Genomic DNA, 26,403 nt, shown 5'->3' on the forward strand with positions numbered 1-26,403 from the left:
AAAAGGCTCTGAAATCAATTTGTTGTTTATCCTGACAGGGATCGAATCTACTCTTTAGTTATTTATCTTTTAACCTCAGAATTTATGATTGAATGTTTGAAGTTATATATGCACCTTCTACTGAAGCAACAGGAGCATGTCTGTTTTCCTCACAGAGTAATGTAATGTCCAACAGGCATCAATGGTGGGGAAGGAGATTTGAATGTGAAAAAGCAGACAGGTTGCACAGTTCCTTTCACAACTGGAGAAAAAAAAAGGATGCTGAGTTGCCAGTGACTGATAAATCTTTAATATAAAAATTGTACAAGAATTCTGATACAAATTACAAGAGGTATTTGGACAAAATATGAATAAAATTCCATTTACATCCCAAAACCCTTATGCATTTTATGCAAAACCATAGACAGTTATAGTACAGAAATTACAAGGAAAGCAAATTGAAATTAAAAAGGGGACCTTTTTTCTTCCCTCTACTAATGGAACAAATACTGTATGTACGCTAAACAATTTATGTCACAATTATTAGACCAAAGTGATGCAAGCTTCCGATTCCCCTGGTGCAGCTATAGTTTGTGGTGCATACTGTGGCTATAACAGGAATATAGCAGTGCATTAACTTTCATTTATAATGCAGCAAGCTGTAGGATAGAAGACATCTGGATAAGAAGGTATAGCATATATATATATATATATATATATATATATATATATATATATATATAAAAAAAAATTAAAAAAACACTAAAACAGTATATGCAGTGTAAACAAAAACAAAAAAACCTAAAAATCCATTTACATAATTATGTTTTCAAGCTTATTTACTCACTGCTATAAAAAAATTAAATAAAATAGAATACTCTTTCGTAAACATTTGGGGAACTGTTTTCCGTAATGAACATCAACAAGTCTGTGTAAAAGAGAATTGCGGTAGGAGTTCTGTAATCAAAAAACATATATGATAGACATATAATACTAACTACAGCATCTAAGATTTGATCAGTTTTTATAAGCAGTCTTTGCTTAAAATATGGGGAAGGTAGCTGACAAATTCACAATTTAAAGGCATGGCGGACAATGCAGAGAATAAAAATAATTAAAAAACTGACATGAACATTTTTATTTTCATAAAAAGAACAAAACTTGTCTTGTCCCCCTTCTATATTTGTAATCCATTGTTTTACAAATAAAAAATAGCAATGTTAACATACATCAGCTTACACAGAGTACTGCACCATTTACAGGATTTCATGTTGAATGTTGCTCTCCAGTGAGTTAAACAGAGTGGACAGAGAGTCTTTCATTATTAATAGGTCACTCAACTCCCCCCCCCCCATGTATTATTGTCATATTTTGTAGCTATCTTTCTCAGTTGTTGTGCTCAGTATCAGGGAGTAGGCAAAGGCCTTCTTAAATATTAAAGACTCACTCAACTTCTCTCGGCAATATGTTTCTAAAAGCTGTTTGTTTCACTTCGTGTTCAGATGGATTCGCCCGGGCTGCAATGTTTTCCATTGCTTCTATGGGATCTATTTGGGCCATGTGCTCAAAAAAAAAATCTTAATGTTTTGCCAAGAAAGACAAAAAGACAACACAAATTGCCAAAACTATTACTTATGTACATGACAATCCAAGTATTAAACTAGAACTAGGTCTGCCCAGTGACTAGAAAACACTGCTTAGGCATTAAACAGTGCTGCTAAGTGATTCAAATACCACACACATGCTTTTTATGTAAGTTGGCCTTGCTCTTTACTTTTGTGACTGTTAACAGTTGTCAGCCCAACAGAGACACATCTCATTTACAATGAAGAGTGTGAAGTTTTATAACTGAGATGGAGCTGAAAGTCAAAACAGTAAGGGCTCAAAGTGGAACTTCTGACCCTAGTTGCTAGGCCACTCCCTTTCATTTCTTAAAAAATGGGCACCCAAAGGTCAGTAACACTATGAAATTAGGGCATGTGGACAATTGCCTATCCTATTGTAAGTCACAAGCTATATTGCGCTACACAGTCTGATTGGAACAAATGCTCATTATAGAATTCAGTCACAACTGTCAACAGTCACAGTGCTTGTTGAGGGAAAAAATATTGTTTAGCTGAACCATCAGTTTGTAAAAATGCTATGGGCACTGCCCTGGGCAACCGGTAAGCACTAGTTCTGCATTTGGTAGGATTTAATAAAATAAAAAAACACTATACCTCTAATACTGCAACTGCTTTTTTACTAACCAACAAGCTTGCCTCCTGCCTGCTTGCCTGCCTGTCTTCCTGCAGAATACTTTCTTGTCCATCACTTAGGCTCGGGTAACAAGTCATCGTGTTAGTGTCATGTCAACGGCCGGCAGAGAGTGAAGAGTAGCAGCCCTGGGCTTCAGACAGACTCTCTGAGCTCAAAAGTGGCACCTTTTGCTGGCTGACTCGCTACATTGCAGTGGCGAGCATCAGCACGGCTCTGGGGACAGGCTGAGTTTCTGTACTCAATTTTATCTTCACTTGGGATAAACAGGCAATTACACATCCTTTTACACTTGCTGGCTGTGTAGTGAACTTAAGCGTACACTATTAGTCTGTCCCTGTAGGACTTGTACAGTAAGTAGTGGGAGAGTACAGTCTGAGAGAAGGGAGGGGGAGTAGAGGGTGTTTGCCGTTAGTGTCACTGTCTTGTCAGCAACATTCACATCTTGAAGGTAATAAAGTGACAAGTGAGTTATTAGAAAGATCAGTGGTAAAATTGAACTGGTGCCTGAAGGTACTGTGTAACAGCACTTTTAATGATACTTCCCGTTACAGAAATACATTTCCCAGGCCTTCCTTTGCATTCATTCGCCTCAAAAGCATGTATTAAAGCAAAAGATACCTGCACAATAGCAGTGTTCTTGAAAACACAGAAATCCAGCTTTTAGCAGGGGGAAAGAAAAAAGATTTCAAGCATATTTTTCTGAACTTCAATTTCTATATAAATGTCTCTCTTTATTTTAAAGTTAGAGCCATCTGGGTACAGGTGATCTATTAGCAGATGTTAACTGTAAATCAGGTCAAAATGTGTACTTATTACATGCATTGCTATATTAGGTTGCACAATAACATATGTATAACATTTACAAAATGAATTGTTCTAGCACAATAAAACTGAGAAAGATTACAAAATACTGACAACAATATATAGTACCTGTTACAAACCCTGTTCCATGTGACGTTTTTTACATTGTTTCTTGTAACATTGAATGCTGCATGGTATAACATGGTTCAATAATTCAACAGTTGTCATTTTTTTTTGGCAAATGACCTTCAGCAAAGGTAAGCACACAGAGATTGCTAACTTGTGTAGGATTTTTTAAAGGATTCACTGGACATGATCGAGGGCTGCGTAGAGGAAGAGTCCTCAGGAATTGATAATAGAAGATATGTGCTTATAACTTAGAGAAGAGTAAGGAGATTCCCCTTGGCTCGCAGAGAGCCGCCCTCGCGGAGGTGAAACCGAACCGTTTGGTCTCCAAGGCTGGGAAGCAATCGATACTTCCCCCAAGGGGAATCTAGAGGAGAGAATGGAAGGTGCAGAGGTGGACAGCCAAATAGACGAGGAAGCAAAGTGGGGGAGGAGAGGAATATGATGGAAAACCAAAAACAAAAACGCAAGGCAGAGAGCAAATTCAAAGCTTGAGGTTTAAATAGGGGATAGCAGATGTTATTGTTAGAAGAGAAGTAGAGGGAGGAGCCCTTGTTCATGCCCCCCGAATAACACACAAGTTTACAATTAAATGTCTTAATAATGTCAACCACATGTTTTAAAGGCTCTTTTAGTATTATTATTATTATTATTATTATTATTATTATTATTATTATTATTATTATTATTATTATTAAAGACATTGCTTACTTCACAGTTGCCAGATTTAGATGTAATTTTCTTAAATATGGCCTAAAGAATTATGACGCAAAGAACCAAAAATAAAAACAACAACAAAATAAACACAAAACAGAACACAAAAAAATATGATTTATTAAGACTAGTGCCCTACTCTGCTATGAAGTGCCATTGTTTTGGTTGTTTTTTTGTTTGTTCATAATAAAGCTTATTAAGGTAATTGATCATTGCTGCTTCTGTAAATACTTTAAATAATTCATTACTGAAACACTGCTTTGTACAACTTGACAGTATACTGAATTGCTGATATTCAATGTTGTGCTACAAACTCTTAATGGTGCAGTATCCCATGAATGATACAATTTGTTTTTAAATAATGTAATTTAAAAAAGTACCTTATAATCCTGAAATAACTAGTGGTTTAATTTGGGTAATTAACTTGCTAGTTGAAAATACAGTATTTGCATTTGCTGGTTGCTACTAGTATCCTGTGCACCTGCACACCAGCAAGAGGGATACAATACCTTTAAGGTAGGGTATGATTGATAAATTATGTGGGACAAAATACTGGAATATGCCAGGAATAATGTCCTGACAAAATCAGAGTCTACCATTGCAGATAACAACCAACTTTCTTTTTTCCAAAGAAAAAGATTTGCAGAATGGTGGTAGTTTGAAAAGTAATGACATGGGTCATATTACACATCCCCGTGTTGAAAAGTGCATGACAAGATTAGTGTACTAATACTAAGAGGGGGGAAAAAACTATATCTGACTGGGGTACCATAAGCATGCCAGCACCCATTTCTCTATCTAGCAGGTAGTTAAAACAAGACTTTTAGTTTTAGTTAAAAAAAAAAAAAAGTGCATTAAAGCTAGCATAGTTAAATCAAACTAGCTGCAAACTACCTCTTCCTTGTCTATCTAATAGCTGGAAGGACTGTAATATAAAATAAAAGATAACAACCATCAATACAATTGTTTTACATCATAGCCTCTCAGGGCATAGTATTTACAAATGAAGCTGTCATGCTTTGTTAAAGGTTCTTTTAAAAGCTATTGGTACACAAAGACATCAAGAAGGTATTTTTTATTATTATTTCTGCAGGCAACAGTCACAAATATATTTCAAACAATTTCTTTGGAGATGAGTAAAGCAAGAGAGCGTCTTTAATGGAAATGGTGGTGGAGTAAGTTGGGCATCGGCTGTTGCTCAATGAGTCACATCCCATGCTAACAAAAAACTAAACAGAAATAGTCACAATGCAAAAGCACTTAGATTTTGTTTTATATATATATATATATATATATATATATATATATATATATATATATATATTTTTTTTTTTTTTTGTTTAATGAATTATTAAAAAAAAAAAAAAAAATGGCAGTTCCAAAAGAGGCCATCCGTGCAAGAGGCCAGTCTTGTGTAAATCGATGGTCCTGGTACAGGGAAATGGGGTTTAGGGTTGGGGTTGGGGTAGCTACTCTACTACAGATGCAAAAGGAACGTTTTTGTGGAGGTTAGGGTTCTGGCTGTGTCGGTTGCGGCTGCGCACTGAAGAGAACATCATATTGCAGCCGGGCACTTTGCACTTGTGCATCTCCCGCAGGTGTACGGTTTTGTAGTGTACCCGCAGCGTCCCCTTGTTGCTGTACATTTTGTGACAGATGTTGCACATGATCCCGCCATTGCTGGTGGAAGCCAAGTGGAGTGTGGGAGAAGAGGATTCAAGCAGGCCCTGGCTGCTGCCCACTCCTGTTTCCGCCGTCACTTCCAGGGCCAGCCCCTCAGCCTTGTGGGAGGACGCCTCGCAGTCGCTGTCCCCGTCAGTGTCGTCAAGCAGTATTCCCTCATCGCTGCCCTCGTCGGACTCTCGTGAGGAGTGGATGCTGCTGCTGGACTGGATGCTGGAAGCGGTGCTGAGGTCCAGCACCATGTAGTCGTCAGCAGGGCCTCCACAGTAGCCGTTGGTCTGCGAGTATTCGGTGCCGGCTGGAGAGCTTGCCTCATCCCGGCCGCCGCTGCCCTCCAAACCCATGTGGTGAGCACCATATATCTTGGCCAGGAACTCGTCACGCAATTCCTTGGGGAGGGATGTGTGGTGAGTGTCCATCCCCATATCATTAAGTTCTTTGGTCAGCAGTTTGCGATGCAGGTTGATGTTAGCACTGTGCCTGTTTTTTTTTTTTAAAGAAAAATAAATAAATAAATAAATACATAGAAAGGTGAGTTATAATTCGTAATAATGACAATGTTGTGTTGTTTGTTGTTACAGTAGTTAAACAAATTGAAAAAGTGTCAGTGCTTCAATAAAGATACCACTGACAAGTCTAAATATGCTGCAATGTAGATAACATATTTTTTCCACAAACATTTACAACTTTAAACACTTCATTTGGGCCTGCTTGATAAATATATGTTTCAATTGTTATCATTCCTAACAACAGCAGTTTTTTGAGGGGTTGGTCACATTTAACACATATAACAAAGAGAACCTGTTTCCACTCTAGTGTATTTCCTCTAATAGATCTAGCTTAAGTTGATTTTACAGGAAATCCGGGTACAGTAGATAATAAGAATATCTATACTATATGTTGTTCCTCAGAGTCAGACATTTGCTCCATACAGACAGCTACACATGCTTCTGTCTCAAGGTGTGTAATATATATATATATATATATATATATATATATATATATGTGTGTGTGTGTGTGTGTGTATGTTATACAGTATATATAGTAAATATGGACTGAAGAGGAGGCATATAGTTGGAAACTATGGCCACAGAGGAAAAAACTATAATTACCAACAGCGGCATTGTCTCCTGGAGGTAACTATAGTTTTTCTCGAGGGGCCTTTAGTTTCCCACTATGAGCCAAGGTCTGCAGTCCATATTTGTTTTATGAATCAGTCAAGAAAGTCATGTTTTTGAAGTCCATAGCGCATAGTTCTTAAAGTTTTTCTGGTATAGAACTGTCCGTCTGACTTTCTCGCTGCAACATAGAATTCTCTGAGTCTGTGAATGTCGTATTTATTTACATCGTTGAGTTGGATTTGTTTGAATTTTAGGAAGTCAGAAAACACTAAAAGCGAAGTTTTTATGATGATTTTAGTATTTGCAGCATCTTTGTTTTGTAGTATATTATGTAATTAATTTTCTGTTGTCTTCAATTTTGCTTTGTTGGTGAAGAGATGAAGGACATTCAGCGTGATGACGTAAGCAGTACTCATGATAAGGATTGTTTGCCAAAATCCTATTAACATTCTTAGAAATCTCCACACAGCCATTTGAGATGCATGTACAGCTATGGCCAAAATGTTTGCATCATCTAGAATTTTAGGATTGAGAATTTTAGAGCTGTAGGTGCAGGTGGTGTGTACCAAGAGCAAACTTCTCTAAGCAAATGATATACGGTACTAATCATGAATAGCTTTTTAGTTAAATGCTTGCAAAGACACATCCTGGTATTCTGTTTACTGCTGTCAGCAAATCTAGTTCCCTCCTGTAATTCAATTGTATTGACTTTTACTCAATTAAATACTCTTCCATATTGAAACAACTTTATCAATTGATTTGAGCTGCAGTAATATGATAATCAGGAGGAACAGAATAGTACATTAGCATTGGAATAGACAGCTTTATCACATTTGCTTTCTCTGAAAGGCAGTTTATTTGTGATACTTATTAAAATACAGCATTATAACCATTAATCATTTTGTAAAAAATGCTGTTTGTTATACCAGTAGTCCAAGCCATGTCACATGATTTACCAAATGTAACACACTTAATGTGTGCATTATATCATATTAAAAATATAATTGGGATACCATTACGGTATGCAGAACCATTAGCTGACCACAGCATTACCAGCAATATCAACACAATGCATCTGTACTGCACTATACAGGTAGCAGCATTCTGGTGCTGATATGGCACCATATAACTTCAAGCTTAACATCGGCAGAAACTGAGAACTGGGGAGGGGGGCTCTTTTCAGCTGCTTTTGATTGCACCATTTTGACTACAAGAGGAATGGTAATGGTAACATTAGTTTGAAACAACTTAAGACTACTTAAAAGCACTTAAATTAAATTTGTTGATTATTTTGGGGTTTGTAACTTCAGCAGGTGTTTTTTTTTTCTCCTTCGGAATAAAACGGTGCACATTACACACGCTAATTTTGCTTGAATCTATTTTAGTTTACACCCCCATCAGATTAAAATGCCCCAGACATTATATAATGGGTGTCAATGGGAGTGAGCTCCACATAGTGATAATGCCAGACTCCAATTCAATTTCACCTCACTTACCAACACTATTATGACATTCATAACATTAAGACACTTTCATGATTCTATAGCAGTGAGTCATATGAGCTGTCGGTGCTTCACCAAAATAGATAACAGCAGAAATACCTATACATAGAATTGAAGGCAAAAATGGTGGTTCTTTCAAAACAAATTGAGAAAAGAAAAAGCTTTGCTAAAAAGTAATGCAATGCCTAACAAAATACAAAATCATAATGAAAGTCTTTCTAATGTTTTTCAGCTTTTGTATATTCCATATTTTGACAAACTGTAAAAGAAGTTTAGGTTTGTAACTCAAGAATTAGTAAAAAACAAATACTAAAATAGATTAACCAGTTTTTATTTTTTGTTGAAATATTTTTTTTCATTAATGTATGTGTTTTTTAAAACAACCTTAAAATAGTATACAATGTGCAATTTCTTAAAATAGCTCCTTTATATAAATTCCACTGTCAATATGTATGTGTATTATACCTTAAAAGATACCATAACTCAAAGTTTAACAACCTTTTAAACACTGGCAGAATTATTGTATTAACATGTGCCTATTCTGCTCCTGAAAGATGAAATACTTTTATCAAAATGAATACTCTAAAAAAAACAAACAAACAAACAAACAAAAAAAAAACTGTAATACTACTGTATCATATTAGTCTTGAGTATTAAATAAAATAAAATAAATCCTGTGCTGCAAGTGAGTAATTTGCTCAAAAGAACTACTTAATAAATTCAGAAATTAAAGGTCTGTGCTATGGTCTTGGAAATGAAAGATGCTGCATATACAATCATTTGAATCCATTTCAATATGAGACAAATCATTCACACCAGTCACGCAGATGGCTCCCCCTCCACTGAAATTATTCACTTGAAGATAAGCTACCCGCTAAACTCTTCAGGGGTTTAACTAATTTACTGCACAGATACGGCACGTCTGTTGTAATAACAGGTAGGATGTATTGGGGTCGACCATTTATCAGAATTAGCCTTCTTTGTTTTTTTTCGTCAGTTGTGCAGTGAATTGCTCTGCCTACACCGTTCCGATCCTCGTACCCCCCTCCTCCTCACAGCATCCCCTCATGGCCGGTAATGTGGCAGGCAAACAAAATTGAGGGTCTCATCTTGACAAAAGATGGGGGAAGTCTCCAGAGAACCCATTTTACTTTGCAGAGGAAGCAAAGTACTGTGCTAATGCGCCTGTCCCAGGAATGTTAATCATCTTTAAGCCTTCTCAAGTTTGACGTGCGTATCATTCCCAAATTTGTTTACCAAATTAATCCTAACGTGCTAATTGGGAAAAAGAGCATGGGAAGGTAAAATTAAACAGATGGTTGGTTCAGGCTTTTCCCCCCTTATTTTCCTACTGTTATTAAAATAATATCAGTTTTGAAAAAAAAAAATGTGTGGGTGGATGGGCAGGTATCCCAATGTGGACTTTTGTTAATCTATAAATGACCCTGAACTGGTGCACCTCTGCTGGTTGTAATGCATTAGATGAGCCCCAAGGTCTTAGCCACTGCTGGGAGCAGTTTAAAAGGAGGAAAGGGGTCATTAACCTATTGCAGGCCAATCACAAAGCATTCATTATTTGTTTGGGTTTTAAGATGGCTCTGCAGACAGTACTGGAAAAAGAATGTTAAGGAAAAGGCCAGTTCAGGAAAATCTTAACCTTACAATACCTTTACCCGACAACCACACAATGTAGTTACTATAGAAATAGTTTCCAGCAGGGTCCTGGTATTTGATCCACAATACATTTCAATTCTATTTTGTTTAAGGTTATTTGGACACTAGTATTAAGAAGTAAACACTGTTGCATTACCCCCGGTTTGGTTTTACTGAAAGCTACAGGGTACTTTAGTAAAGTTAGCCTTAACACAAGTGTAAAAACAGAGCAGGTAAGCATAAAACAAAGCAGTAGTAATTATAGCAGTGATTCATTCTGTGACTAAAAGGCTGTGGCTTTTTCAGAGCCTCTTCACCTTTGGCCATGGTTGTTTCTCTAGACAAAGTCAACATCAGCACCCATCTGCCTTCAATTTCAAATTTTGGATTTGTTTTATTTCTTGAAACAAAGTCATAATTCACATCACATAAAAGCTTACACAAAACGCAAAATTTAAAGTTTGTGCCAGCCAGGAAAACTTTACAGTAAATGCCTCCCTACCACCCCTCTGATGTTGACGTGTGCTTTTAGGTATAACTGTAGCTATGTTATGTACTATATTAAATTATCCCCAGTGCCAGTAGTTAAAATGGTAAACTACAGTAAGTGTAATTCACCAGCCATTATTTGGTAATATTGTACAAATAAAGGAATCACCTACCTTAAGCAAAAGTCCAGTCTCTTTGGTTAATTAATTAATTATTATTATTATTATTATTATTATTATTATTATTATTATTATTATTAATAATAATAATAATAATAATAATAATAATAATAATAATAATAATAATGTAGCAGTTGCTTAGTTGTTTGAATGCCCTAAGAATGTCTTCATATAGAACATTACTAATTAGTGTAACTATACTAAACTTGGTATAAATAAAGGAAGTGTAGAGTCAGTCTGAAGGCTGTTTTCTCTGTATTCATTTCATTATTTGAACCTTTCACTTATCTAACTGAACTAACAAGAGGAGTTGAGCTGCAGAGTAGCTTACACAACTGCTAGTTGCTTACTTTAAAAATCTTGCCCAGCTTGGTTTTCCTTTTGTTTTAGATATCTTTGTGAAAGCTCTCCTCGTTCCTGACAACAAAAGAAAATTTCAATAAAGTTATTTTACGGGTTTAACAGTAGTGAACTCTAGGGGATCAACAAAGTGCTCAGCCTACTCCAAAGAGAGGGGAAATCATCAGCTCAAATATAATTAACCTTCCGTTCTCTATGCAAAGCCCCATGCACTGGGGTGCACGGCAGCCTATTAACAGAGTTATAACGGCCAACAGACACAGGCAGCAGTGGCCAAAAAAAAAAAAAGGCTCTTGTCATTTTTGGGGAATTATGATTAATGACACTAATAACATGGATGATTACTGGTATGCGTGTTTCAGCAGTTAATCATATTGTGCTACTGCTGCAGCCTGAGTCCACGATAAACATAAACATTTACCTCTTTATTGTAGGCAACTGTGGTCAGTAAATAATGTATGCTAATTGCACAGGGATGTTTTATTTTTGTTCATTAACAGATATTGCTCTATCAATATTTAGAACTGAAAGGTGCATTGGACTCAAAAGAACGAGAGGGCTGTGGTGGGCTTTGTCAGGGAATAAAGATGTAACTGTTTTTTTCTTAATTTAAACTGCATTATTTAAGGACGCTTACTGGAAATACCATAAGACAAAAGCCTGATCCACTTTTGAAATATAATGTGCGTGGTCATACTAAATGCTGGAAGATAATTTAATGGATCTGATACTAATCTAGCAGATTGATTTTCTTAACACTTTCATCATTTTCCCATTCTCTCTTCAATCTCCATTTACCTTAGCATACAGTATGAAAGACACAGTTGCAAATGTACCCTGTAGATTACTGACTAGTGGGTACAGTTACAACAATCTCTGGGATGTACAGTTTCTTAATTCCGATTACTTTCTTCATAATTCCTTTTGCAGTGTAGTTAGAGTGCCTTTTAATTTCTCCACAATCTATATTAGTATATATAGTATAGGGCAGCAGTGTGGAGTAGTGGTTAGGGCTCTGGACTCCTGACCGGAGGGTAGTGGGTTCAATCCCATGTGGGGGACACTGCTGCTGTACCCTTGAGCAAGGTACATTACCTAGATTGCTCCAGTTAAAACCCAACTGTATAAATGGGTATTTGTATGTAAAAATAATGTGATATCTTGTAACAATTGTAAGTCGCCCTGGATAAGGGCGTCAGCTAAGAAATAAATAATAATAATAATATTGATACGCTTATGAAATGTTTGCATTTACTGGTGCAAACAAGTTCCAGACATGTGTTTTTATGAGTATTGGGTCCTCTACATACCCCTTGTCAAAATGTTTGTCTAAATATATTTTTAAGTTTATTTTTAGCATCAATATATACCTATTAAGACAATTTACACATACAACAAAGAAATACGGCAGATTCAATCAGGAAAACTCGATAGAAAGAACTATAGAAATGCGATAGAAAGAACAATATTTATTAACGCTTAGACAAGACGATACTACGTTATACATATTTTCATTACATCTTTGGCCTGACCCTTCAAGGTACCCCTGCCCATAATTTAGTGGAGAGGCTGACTGTAGGGAAGCCATGGGCAGGATAGCTCCCTTAGATCAAGCCGGAAAAAAAAGGAAGGCGAACTCTGACACACAACATGGGCGAATGGATAGAGGTAAGATATAAAGCCCTTTCTAGGTGATCATTGGACTTGCTGTTAATCGAATGACGAATGTCTGGTAATGGAGGTGCCTGATATGCTTGATGTTTACGATTTTAATCAAGCTTAAAAGTGAGTTCCCTGCCTGAATCACTGCTTTGCTGAATTGAAGGAAGGTGGGCAACAAGATTCTAGGACTACCACTATGGGTGATAGGGGATGCTGTACCTGACACCTGTTAAGACAGATATTTTGTACACTAGACAAGACGTTAACACCTTCCTCCCTGTACTAGATAGCAACATGGTAAATGCTTAAACCAGTTATTACAGGGACAAGGATTTTTTTGTCTCATGGATTTTAATGCCAATCATTCACTGATGAAGTTAAGTGTTTCTTTTTTTTTTTAATACCATTACCCGGCAGTGGAAATGAATGCTAATATAAGCAGGGAGTGCTAATGTCGAGTTATAGTAATAAAAAAGATGGACTGCTAAATGATAGCATTTGTATGGGATAAAAAAAACATAGAACAAAAGTGCTCCCTTAATTTTATTGCAAGAAGGGACTAATAGCAAGCTGCACAAGGCGGTCCAGTGAACACCTCCTGCAAGGCGTAATGGATCTCCTCCTAGCGGCAACTGAGTTAATAGTGTTCTGCTAACATCCGCGTGACACATACTTACCTCTCGCACAGAGCTTGCTCTTTAGTTGAATGGTAAAATGTTCGTCTTTAAACTGCAAGGCCCTAACCTCGTCATTAAAGCCATGTAATAGTATGGGCCTAAATCCCATGCAAGACTACTCACTGGCCCATATTTACTCCAGTCTTTAATTAACCCTTCATTCCTATGTTAACATTACAAATCGAGACTGCTCAGTACAGAAGGTTATATGTACTTAGTTGTTTGTTTTTGTAAAATTAATAGGTGCTTTAATATATAAACCAATTAAACAAAAAACTGAATAATATATTTATATAAGGCCCGCTAAGATGTGTCTTTATTAACAGTCGCTAGGAAAAAGGTAAAAACAGTTTGAGAGAGTGAAATGAGTTTTTTTAACCACAATATAGATTAAATTAATTACTAAGGTTAATACATTTTTTTCAAGAAGGCAATATTTTTGATTTGGCAGGGACGAATGATGAATAAGTGCCAACACATCTATGTATGTGTTTGTGCGTGTCAGTGTGTGTCTGTGTAAGACAGCAGGATTCTTAGTCCCAAGGCAGATCACTTCCCTAATGTCTTGTCAAACGTACAGTTCATCATTGAGCACAAGCTCAGAAATGTATTTTTAGAAATAACAATATGGATTATGCCATAGCGAGACATTACAAAGCCATGATCCATGGCTCTGCTTCAAGTTTAAAGTTTATAGCGATTAAAATCTCCTTTAGAGGTGGTAATGTAATTAAACAGTTGTTAAGAAGAGAATCATTTTGAATTTTTACACTAAAACCTATGGAACCTTACGGACTAAATGAAACATTGGATTTGAGACAATATCTCTGAATTAACATTATGGTTTAAAGAATTGTATTTTTTTCAGTTTCTAAGTTGTTTGTATCCTCTCTATCTGCTGAAGCAGAAATTTGAATCACAGTTTTGCATCATTAATTAGAAGTAGATTACCCTAAATGTTGATCTTAGTATGAAAATTATAACAATGTGGATAATTTTGTAAAGTGCTAAATAACTTAATTTTGTAGTTAAACTTTTTAATTGTCCATGTATGTATAAGTGCTTACAGCTGAAAGTCTCAATTGTTGAAAACTAATGGAAATTGTACAATTTAGAGATGTCTGTAAATTGCTAAATGAAAATTGCTAAATTACTTGATTATAATTGAATTATCTAATTTAATTGGTACGTGTATATAAGTAACTACAGCTGTAATTGAAATCATTGTGAACCTGACGAAGACCTGTGGTGATGAAATGCGTAGTTCTACCATTCTTTTGTTTGTTTGCTCGTTTTTAGTAAAAACATGTTTTAACTAATAAATGAAGAAAATCTTTTTAAAAAGACTTTAGTAAATCCTGTCCTATTTTTGAGTGTGTGACCAATTGGTCTCTGGGACTTCAATTTATAAACTAAGGTCGGTGTACCTATTTGAGAAGTGAACGTAAGCTTAAACAGACTTTCTTTTGTTTTAAAAAAAATAAATAAAAAATTATATATATATATATATATATATATATATATATATATATATATATATATATATTTTTTTTTTTTAAATAGGGGTTAATAAAACGCTGAAATTATGTTTTGAAAATATGCTCAGCTGACCTTAGTACCTAACTTTAATTCAATAAGAAATACATAATTAAATACAGTTTACACATAACTTGGGAGAAACTTAATAATTCTACTTAAAAAACATATTTAGACAGTTTGGACGGCATATCAAAACCAATTAAACAAACCACTCTTAACTGAATATTATATTTATATAAGGCCCGCTTAAGGTGTGTCTTTATTAACAGTGGCTAGGAAAAAGGTAAAAACAGTTTGAGAGGGAGTATTTTTAACCACAATATAGATTAAATTAATTACTAAGGTTAATACATTTTTTTCAAGAAGGCAATGTTTTTGATAAAGATCTATCTTCTCTAATTTGGCAGGAACGAATGATGAAGAAGTGCCAACACATCTATGTATGTGTTTGTGCGTGTCAGTGTGTGTCTGTGTAAGACAGCAGCATTCTTAGGCCCAAGGCAGATCACATCCCTAATGTCTTGTCAAACGTACGGTTCATCATTGAGCACAAGCTCAGAAATGTATTTTTAGTCACCCCTGCTGTTCACACAGCTGGTGCAGGTGATAAGATTTGCACCTTCTCAAAAATGTATTTTTTTTTAAAAAAATACAGAAAAGAGACAATTAACAATATTAAACTTCCTAATCCCTTCAAACAATCTGGGTGACACTGTTGTTATTTACATTGTGCTAATTAAGAAACACATGTCAGTACCTGGATATAAAAAAAGGTATTGAAAAAAGTGCTTCTAAAATTCTACTGATGAAGTGCTACATTGGCTAATGGTTTCAAGTCAACTTTTTACATTTTTAACTTAACATTATATTAAAATTATATTATACCAAATTGTTTTTATATTTGATCTTGCTTTCTTTTTACTCTTATACAGTGCTTCGAGATATGCTTTGCATGAAAGGCACAATATAAATAAAATTTGATTTGATTTGATTTGATTTGAACATTGTAAAAACGGACCACTTTGTGTTCTGTTTAAGAAGTTGTATTCGTCAGTATGGGGGTACAAGACGTACAGGGCTATTAGTGTTGCGTGTGCCTGCAGATCTTTTTTTTGTCATCCTTATTTTAGATGGTCTAGCTGTTTTTGATACAGGCAACATCACTTGCTATTATTAATGATTCTTTAGGCCATTTTTAGACTCAGATTGTGAAAGAGTAATATACACTACAAAATCACAAGCAAAAATAGCTGAGAACAACAAATATTTTGTGATACTTCAAAACTAGCTTACATACACTTACACTTTTTACAACAGGTGACTGCTTATTTAAGACGCCTCTGTCACTTGATGACTTTGATAGTTAAGAACAAGAGACTGTCTGGTTAAGGAGATTGTAAATATTGGTTTAAATGTACATAAAAAGGTAATTGGCATATATTTTTTGTCCTCATTTTAAAAATGGACTTTCTTCCCTAAACTTCCCTAAAGTATCCTTTTTTTAAGTAGGTACAACATGTGCAATGACAGACTGGGTGCTAAAGAAATGCATTACTGGTACAGATGTGTTAATATGGCGCAGGTAGTGCTTTTCAGCACTTTCACCTTTCCCGTTAATAAATGCAGTGGTTCGGTTTGCATTTGTTAATGTATTCAGATGCACCTGTGTAGGAAATGTATGTAATATATATAAAACGATTGAGTACGAACAGCCAATCAGCTTACAGATCTAGTAGGCTCCTATTTTGCATAGATGCCCGCTGGAACGTTGAAGTGCTTAACTGTGAATTAACTTTTAAATCAATACACGCATAAATACTGGCTTTTTCACTTAACATTCTAATCTACAACTATTCTGATAACATAGAAAGCTACTTAAACATACTTTCTGACGCTGGTCTAGAGACAAGCAAAATCATGTTTGTGATAGGACACCGTAATGAAGGCTCAATTCGCAGCTACAGGACAGCAAATCAACAGGAAAGACACGATTGGTCCACAATTCTGTCATCAGCTGGATCCAAACACCCTCCCTCAAAAACGGCAAACCCTGCTTCAGTTGTTTCCGCACCAGCCAATCCACTCCATGCCAGCTTGAATGAAGCCCTGCCTCCAACAAGTTTTGAGTCCGACTCAATACTACATGGACTATTCAACAATTGTACATGTCGTTTTTCTATTCTAATTATGTTAGGGACTATTTTCCTCAGTGGAAGGTTAACCGGCGAAATATCAGAAGTTCACGGTAACTATAGATTTTAAATTTTAATGTGGTAGATGACCTTGACTTTCTTTAGCGCCCTCGCCTTCGACTCGGGACGCAGAACTCCAGTTGTGGTCAACTATAACACGGTAGAGCCCGCATCGACGGGCTCTATCGCTTAAATATATATCAATTAGGTACCCATTATCAGATACAATTGATACCTGGTTGCCTGAAATGGAACTGAACTGAACTGAACAGATGAACTGTGATTTCATGCTGTATGTGCATTATTGTAACGTTTCCAATCATTCTACTAATCTACTAGAAATAGGCTGTTTGAAACAATATTGAATATACAAATGGGTAATTTATTAATTGTCAACAGAATTTGGAATGGGTGACTTGAATGCTCCATTTAATCGTCCATAACTATGAATCATTCAATAGTGTTAAACTAAGACATACTAAGAACTAAACTTAATAAATTCAACAACAAACGTTCTAAGTCTTTCTCAATGACATCAATTAGTGTTCCATTCCATAAGACGGAAATGAAAAGCACCTTCTTGAAAACTCTGGGTTTTGGATACTCTTTTGATTTTTATGTTTAGGAAAATTGCTTCTTTTCTGTCATCAGGGTCAAGAGTGTTTTTAACACTGTCCGGACACGGCATAGATATAACCCTGCTGAAAAGAAGATACATTTCATTAAGTGATTGGGAAAGCACTCACCTGTCTCTGCTTCTTCTCGATGGGAAGGCAGCGTTGCAGCCAGCCACTGTGCAGACATGCATCTCCTTCAGGTGCACGTTCTTGTAGTGCAGCTTGACACTGTACGAGCTTTTGAAGCTCTTCTTGCAGACGTAGCAGATCTTGGGGTCTCCATCAGAGGAGGAGAACTTCTGGGGGCTGCCGCCGTAGCCCATAGAGGAGACAAAGGTCTCATGCAAGGCTGCCATGCTAGCAGCAGCCGCAGCTGCCACAGCACTTCCTCCCCCATTGTACAGCCCGTACTGGCTCATGTAGAACATGTCGTAGGTGGGGTCAGCCAGCTCCTCTTTAATCTTAATGACCGGCTGGTGTGGGGAAGGGGAGGAGTTGTGCTTGTCCTCCAGTTTTTCACTTAGATGGTTCTCCTCCTCCTCCACCTGCTCCTGATGTGCCTGCTTCAATACCTCTTTGCTGCTCAGATTCTGGTGGTGATGATGGTGGTGGTGGTGGTGGTGGTGGTGACGTTGCGGCTGCTGCTCTTCAATTTCCATTGACTCGTCACCGCAGCACATCTTGGTCTCTGAGGTTTCCGACTCGTTCTCAAAGTCCCGCTCATGGTCCTGGTCCTCGGAGGTGAAGCTGTCCATACATCGCATCTCAGAGCCACCTGTGCTCCTCAGGTCTTCCTGGTCCTGACGCAGCATGCTTTTCAATGCCAGGCCGGGGCTCATCTCGTCCTGGGAGGAGTGGTGACAGTTGTTGTTGTTGCTGTTGATGCTGTTGATGTTGTTGCTGTGGTGATGTGGATGATGATGAAGGTGGTAAGGGTGATGATGGTGGCAGCCTTGGTTGTTAACAGCCCTGTCGTCATTGTCATTTTCCTCCTCATCCTCCTCGTCAAACTCTTCTGCCACATCGATTACCTCCTTTTCGATCTTCACCGGCATGCTGGACTTTCTAGGCTTTTTCTTGGGCATGGGGTCAGCAATGTAAGGGTCCTGGCTGCTTGGGAGGGCCACATTGTGTGCTGTTGACATGGTCTCAGTGGTAAGAGGAAGGTGGTTGGGGTTGGACATCTGTTGCTGGTCCATCAACACGGTGGTACTGTTGGTCATGGTTGGGGTGGGCATTACAGGGCTGGTGGGCAGAGAAACTGACGGGCTGACCATCTCTCCTGGTGTCATTAGACTTCTGTAGAATGGAGGAACTGACTGCACTGTCTTCAAAGAGGGGAATACCAGAGAGTTCTGCAGTGGCGATTGAAGGACTGTGTCTAGGGGAGGGGTGGTAAAGCCCATGGGGGGACGCCCAGGGCTTGTGAGGGTCAGGCTACTCTTGGTGCTGGAGATGACGGAAGTTGCAGACCCAGAGTTGGAGCGGATGAGGTCCTTGTCCCTGTTGTTCCTCAGCATTGGCATGTGCAGCCGGGGGTTGGGGTTGGCGCTGTGGCGGTTGCGGCTGCGCAGGGAGCTGAAGACCATGTTACAGCCCTCGATGGTGCACCGATGCTTGATCTTCAGGTGGACAGCATTGTAATGGATCTTGAGCGTACCTTTGTCATAGAAGGTCTTCCCACAGGCATTGCAGCATACCCGGCCCTTCCGGGAGGTGCAACCCATCCTGCGCATTCGGTTCATCTTGGAGGAGAAGGAGGATGAGATGCTCTTGGATTGCTCCGTCTTCACCAGGCTGTGGTCATTCATGCTAGCGGATGAGTGCTGAGGCGGTAGAGGGGAAATGCTACTGGGCTCTGACTTGGGCTCTACCATGTTGGTGATGCTACTCAGGGCACTGCGATTGGGGCTCTGGCCATTGCAGACATATGGCGAGAGAGAGATGTCTGACTCACTGCTTTCGTTGGGCTCGCTCTGGGCCGGTAGGTTCGGCTCCCGCAGCCTGAGCCCTGGCTGTTCTAGCATAAGGCCATTAGGGGGCAGCCCCAGCAAAGGGGCGGAGGCAGGGTTGATGTACTGGAAGGGAAGGAGAAAAGCCAGGCTGTTGGGGATGTTCTCAAAGTGGTGTATACTGGAAGGGTTACTGTTTTCCAAGTGCGTCAAGAGACTGGGGCTCCTGGTGCGGTTGTTGCTTTCGATGAAAGTCCTGATATCGGAGTCTACCTTTGAAGATTGCACAGTCACAGCCTGACCTTCTTTTTCTTGAATTGCCATCAGCTCCACAATGGATTTGGTTTCCCCGAACCTCAGGAACTGCTGGAGGGTAATAATCTCTTCTTCCCGGGACATGATGGCCCAGCGGTCCAGCACCTTGCCTGCAGTATCCTGCAGGCCATAGCAAAGAAATAACAAAGACAAACACAAAAATTTATTGATTCTGCATAATTACACCAGTTGACTGAAGATGATCTGCTGCCTGCTCATGAAACATAAGGCTCATGGAGCAACATGCAGAGAGTGTTAAAACAAGCTGACCCACAAAGCAAAGTTGTCCTTTTCTCCACTTTTTTTCTTTTAATCAGTAATGCAAAGGCAGTAATTAAAATCACAGCTAGAGAACAGAGTTGGGGCTCTGCTGTTATCAAGTTCCTGTTATCAAGTTCCTGCTGTGTTTACAATGATGATCTATTTGAATATAACTGTTTAACAAGCATAGCTCTCAAAGATGTGAGTCTTTGCTGTGCATCCCTCTGTAAATAGGGACAGCCCCGTTCTGTGACATTAGAATAGTAAACAAAGTATAACAGATTAATTTGCCAGCAGTGACTAACTGTAGATTGGGGTGAAACCTGTGTTTTTACCAATCTTTTTACTGTATCTTGAATGGGAATGCAGTGTTTACATTTGACTCAGTTATCATTTGCACCACTAACTATCCCTTATGGGCTTATGGGGGGCTGCTTCTAAAATCAAAAGGGCGTTCTGTGGTTATTTAAGCTTCCCTTTGAAGCAGCTACTGAGGTGACTGCTATCTCACATTATGGTCATTAGCAAGGAGGAAAATCAGTATTTACATTTTATGTTAATGATGTTTAGAGGACATACAGCTTGAACGGAATAAAATATTAAGCAGTCTGTGGTTCATTTACAGAAGGGATACTGGTTTGGATGCAGAGCAGTGGCTTAATATATATAATATTTATTTTACATGTATGAAAAAAAAAAATTCTGCCACAATATTTTACTAGTTCAGTTCTTTGATGTGCTGATCGCAAAGCCAAATTTGGAGAATCAAGGAGGTTGTATCTTTACATTGGCACTGTGTCCAGGAAGAAAAAAATCACTGATAATGGAAATGAGCACTTAACTTTCCCAGCTTACTAAGTATAGTATTATTATCTGCTATCATGTTTGCAATGTGTGCAGTGCTTTATGCTGAAAGCAATGATGAAAATGGTAACTTGGCATGGATAAGACATCAGCATTGAGCTCAAGCAAATAACTGCACAAAGGTTACGTGAAATCAGACATACAAATATAAAATACAATACAGTGCATGCATACATACATACATACATACATACATACATACATACATACATACATACATACATAAAAAAAGTAAATAGTTAATTAAAAAGGATGCTACTGTTGGCTTGAAATTATGTTTTTGAAATAGTGAATATTACCAGGGATGTCCTTATATCCTTACTTTACTGTGTCCTCTTTCTGTTTTAGCAGCAGCATATTAAACTCATAAAGACATAGCATTGTAACATATTGGCCACTTGGATGAAGGTAAAGTATTATGAACTGCTAACTTACCCTTTGTCATTGATAATTGTACAGTACAGAGTGTGACAGCAGCAACAGGTGATTTAAGCATAGGGTGGTAGTGTGAAAGCTTCAAGTATTTTAATGTGAAACATATAGCAATTGTAATACTTTTTGTCCTAAAATGAACTAAATATATTATTTAAGGCCTCAGAAAAAGAACTTCCTCTTGCAGAGACTACAGAGGCATCAGGGAGCAGCTATAGACTAGCAACAATTAGAGACAGCACTGGAAACCCAGTGTGTTGTATTCAGCTCAGCAGGATCTAAGAATGATAGAGTGTTTCTGAGTTTCCTGATCTTTAGGAGGTAAAACTAACACCACAAAACCATGAATTTCTAAGCTACAAATGTGTACAAATACTGTCTCAACGCATGAAGTCTATAGAATATGAGAAACAAAAATCTTCAGAGACAACGCATCAGTAATCACTGGAGCATTTGTTGTTAAATATACATTAAAAAGCATTTTACACTTTCATTTTGTTAGTATCAGTTTAGCCTGGAGGTAGGACTTCAAATTTGGCTGTATACGGCAATTTCTTTTGTAGGCATTCTTTTTCAGTGGAAAAAAGGCACACTGCTAGAATATTAATGCTTTGAAAGAAAATACAATATTCTAAACTTTTTATTTTATTTTTAATAGTTGCCTTCACCAACTACTTCTCTGGACCTAACATTGCCATTTTTTTTTATCAGTGTTTTAAAAAAGATCCTCTCTTCAATTCTGTTTAAAATGTGCGCATGGCATATAGCAGTAATCACACAGCCAACAGATAATACAGAGTTTGTCAGTTAAGGAAAATCTAAAATTTATTTATAGTCTACTTTAAAACCCAAGTACTAAACAATATTTCTGCCTATCTCATTTTGTAACTAAAAGAACCCCTTATAGACTGACTGTTTTATATTTAGGTTTAGGAATATACACCATATACAGTATTTCTCCACCAAACTAAGTATAAATTCTGTAAAAAGTAAACTAGTATAATATAATAAACATATTAAAGGGGAAGTGATGTTAGCTCTAATGTTCAGTATTTTCACAAATGTTTCTCATTTCAACAGCTCTTCCTTTATATTCATTTATGTATTTTCCTGTGTTTTTCCAGTTGTGTTTATCTGTTCTTTTCTAAAATATCAACCTTCTGTTTGCATGCTGCTAGATGTCACTCTTCACATGATGGCTTGTGTGGTGACATCAGACCCGGAAGTAATAACCACAACAAAGGCAAGTTCTGCGGTGCGAGACGCAAATGCGCTCATTTCTTTATTAAATGAAGGTTTCAAACAAAACAAAACGGCACAGTGGCCAAAACAAATAGACAAACAAAACCAAACACCAAACGAAACAAACACCAAACGAAACCATACAAGTATCGTGCTGGTCTATAACCAGCACGCGTAGCAATTGTTTATATTTAATAAGTTTTACTTTGCTTTATCTCCCGACCCTCATTCCTTTTCTCACCCGTGATCACCCTATTTATACACCTGTGGCTGGAGCCTTAATTAATCATTTCATCATGTATTCAATTCACGGCTCCAGCCACATTCCCATGTGTTTTTTTTTTTTTTTACAGGGATGATTTTAACTGCCTCCCTGTAACCACTATTCCACACACACACACACAAACCCACATCCCTGTGCTCACATACCAATATACATTAACTTTTAAGAAAAGACTGAGTACCAGTATATTTTACTATTATTGTGAGTTTTCTCTAGTTCGGCTTGGATTTTGGTGTCTGACCAAATTTCTGCCACAGCTTCAGTTTCTCCCACTCTCCAGATTTTTCCACAGTGGAAAACTAGGAGTTTTTTTTGTAAATCACTGACGGTGTATTAACTCCGAAGTCATTAAAATAACAGTATATAATAACACAATAATAGTTTACAAATTTAACATCAGGTGGATGTATTGCAGATCATAACTACTCATTGTTTTCTTTATATTGTCATCTAGTCAAAACACATGGTATCCACATAATTAGAATAATGAAACAAATGATCCATATAATTGTTTATTTTATTTTTGAATGGCGCTAACACAACCTAATATATTACTCTGCTATTAACTTGTAGAGCACACTGATGCAGTTTAGTACTTAATAAAAAGAAATACAATAGCAAAACCGGGACGATTAACAATTTTACTGTTTCTGACCAGGACAACAAATTAAGGCTGAAACTGTGAGAATCCCAGTTTTCAAGGGATCTCTGGTAACCCTAATGTAGTTCCCAAATCCATTTTTTTTGCTCTATTTGTTTCCTCAGAATATGAACTAAACTACACACAAAATGTGTACTTCCGAGTCAGGTTACCTTGCATAGTTTGTTTCCTATGTGCAAAAGGACCGAGTCCAGCAGTTGTTCACATTGAATTTAGCAAGCGAACCAGACTCGGTTCGTTAGCCAAATAGACTGAGACCACCTCTTTAGGTGGACTCGGTATGGTTTGTTTCCCAACCGGACTATGTTGTTCATACTTCACACCAAACGTACCGAGTGCAGACCAAACCCTCTAAACGGACAGTGTGAACACACCCTCAGTGAGTGTGCAGTTTACCCAAAATGTTCTGCAAAATAGGTTACATAGCTGGTGCTAGTATTTCATTTATATTCAAATACAGCTGCCTTTCTAATCACCAAGTTGGAAAACCATAACTTTGTTTAATGATCACACTTAGGAATTTCATATTTATATAAAAAATGACCAACAGTTGTTTAAGAGAAATACTGATGACAAATGTTTACCAAACAGAATTGGTTATAAACATCAGTATCTGCCAGCTCTTATAACTCAATGTCAAGTCACGCATTTCAAAGGCATTATTTACAGTTTGTTTAAGCTTACAATACTAGTTTTATAAAGCAGTTCTGTTATTGGCCACAAGTCAAGGAGAATTTTACTTGAAACTTTTTTTAATGCATCTTACATACAAATATGTTTATGTCTTTAATTAAACCCAACTCAACTACAAATAACTGTAACAGAGATAAATAGCGGCCTTGATTTTTTTTCAACTTTTTTGATAGTATTCAGTGTTCAGTCAACTTTAACAACAGCTAAGGCTAACTTTTATTTGATCTTTTCAGATTCTGATTTTGTTTTGTTAAGAAGAAATACAATTTGGAGTTGTTTAAAGGAGCCTATCATTTACATACTTCAACATTTAGATTTAAATGAATATGGTTTGCACACAGAGTCAATGAACAGAAATATAAATGTCTAAGATGGTCCAGGATACAGCAACCAGTTTCATCACTGTTCAGATGAACCAGCCAGACAAATCCTAATCACATACCAAATGCAATTGAATATACTACCTTAATAAATTCAATAACATGCAACATACCAGCAGTTTTATCAAATTAGGTTAATTCAACTGAATTATAAGTTGAATAATACTGTCCAGGAACAAAACCATTTACTGATCTGTCTATTCGGTTTAAAACAAAGCTGTTTCCAATGCTAACCTTCTCTCTGTCTCTCTCACCCTCCTATGCACCTTGACTCCAGTTAAAAAAAAAAAAAAACATACACTATAAATAAACTAGTAACACAGCCTTTTGTGTTTCCTAGATGTTATGTTGATTGGGTGAGCTTTCATTCTGATCAGATTTTATTTTGGCATGCGTCACAAATCTCCGCCCATTTCGCTTTGTGTCAGTGCTCATTCGTTGATCAACGAGAGAAGACCTTAGCAGTGCAACGTGAAAACAGCGATGTGGAGTAATTATCATTATTATGAAGTAATATTTTTTCTTTTTTTAGTGCAGCAGATAAACTATCTGAATATTCGAACGACCATTGCTGCACATGAATTTGAAGGCAAAAATCCACATCAGTGTTCACCATAAATTACACAGTTGACAAATATTAGAAATAATTATCATAATGTGTTATGCGTTGCACCGATTTGCCACATTGCCAGAATTTGCATGACATTTTCTAAAATGGCAAGAGATGTGTGGGACAGTAGGGATTAACATTAAAAAAACAGGATCAACAAAGTGCTGCTTCAGATTTGGTAAGCTAGTCAGAATCGGGATACATATGGAGGTGTGCTTCACGCTTTTCAAACACTGGCTCAACTTGCAAGGTACATGTTAAGTATAGTGATCAACGTTTTGTTTTGTTGTGATCCTAGTATTTTCTGATATGAGGACTTTAATAAACGAAAACCAAAACGGTGAGGTGTTTTTTTCTTTGTACAATGCCTCCTTTTCTAAATCATTCTAAAGAGTTTACTTAAGTTAATGTGAGTTTGTTTAAGTTAATGTGAGTTTTCACTTGTGTGTACATCAAAAAATGGCAGAAGTTAACCACACTAATGATATTACTTTATGAAAATATGTCTTTTGCCACTTTGTTTCTTGTGCAGAAACCACAATACCAGGGATAAAACAAATAGAAAAGTCTACTTTTATACTGTTTCTGCCTGAAAAATCTTTTCCTGGAATAAATCATGGGAATTAATCTACACTGAAACACAGAGCACACAGAACATACTATTGTAAGATAAAGTAGTGTTCTGCGTTTCCAGTTTATTCCAAATTTTACCGATTATTATAATTTTTTTAACTGGACGTCGGTTTTTACTCATTTATACCTGATTCTTGTCTATTATTCAATATTATCCCGGTACTATTTTCTAGGAAATACACAATAACTTGATTAAAATGCTGTTTTATTTTGACTCCAACATTGTAATAAGCAGCCCTACACTGTATCCGTGGATACAGCAAGGATAATTTTATTATCCTTGGGATACAGCAGATGTTTACACGTCAGAGAATCAAATAACGTTCAACTGTGGTTCTCTGTCACTTCACACACACAAGACCACCTGATTATGTTGGCCAATCAAACTCTGATTATTGTGGCAACTGCTGGGCATCGTAACTACTAGCTTGATCAAAAACTAAATTGAAATACACGAAAATATTATATTTTTAGTGGATGAGGAATGGAGAGAAAATGTAAATCAGTTTATGAATATTCAAAAG

General features: G+C 37.1%; 1 protein-coding gene across 7 annotated transcripts in view; it reads right to left on the minus strand.

The window, feature by feature from the left end:
- LOC117409563 (zinc finger protein basonuclin-2-like) overlaps window positions 1-26,403 on the minus strand; it is a 349,521-nt gene that overhangs the window by 89,735 nt on the left and 233,383 nt on the right. For 5 of the 7 annotated variants that reach the window (XM_059001981.1, XM_059001986.1, XM_034015805.3 and 2 more), the window contains 2 exons: window positions 17,683-19,940; window positions 5,257-6,042 (listed from right to left, as the gene is read on the minus strand). In XM_059001981.1, the coding sequence (XP_058857964.1) occupies window positions 5,349-6,042; window positions 17,683-19,940 (2,952 nt within the window). In that variant the 3' untranslated portion in view covers window positions 5,257-5,348. Of the gene's footprint in view, window positions 1-5,256; window positions 6,043-17,682; window positions 19,941-26,403 lie in introns of those variants that run through there. The other 2 variants (XM_059002013.1, XM_059002016.1) reach the window with 1 other exon arrangement.

The sequence above is a fragment of the Acipenser ruthenus genome, chromosome 2 (genome assembly GCF_902713425.1).
Source record: "Acipenser ruthenus chromosome 2, fAciRut3.2 maternal haplotype, whole genome shotgun sequence".
Taxonomy (NCBI): Eukaryota; Metazoa; Chordata; class Actinopteri; order Acipenseriformes; family Acipenseridae; genus Acipenser; species Acipenser ruthenus.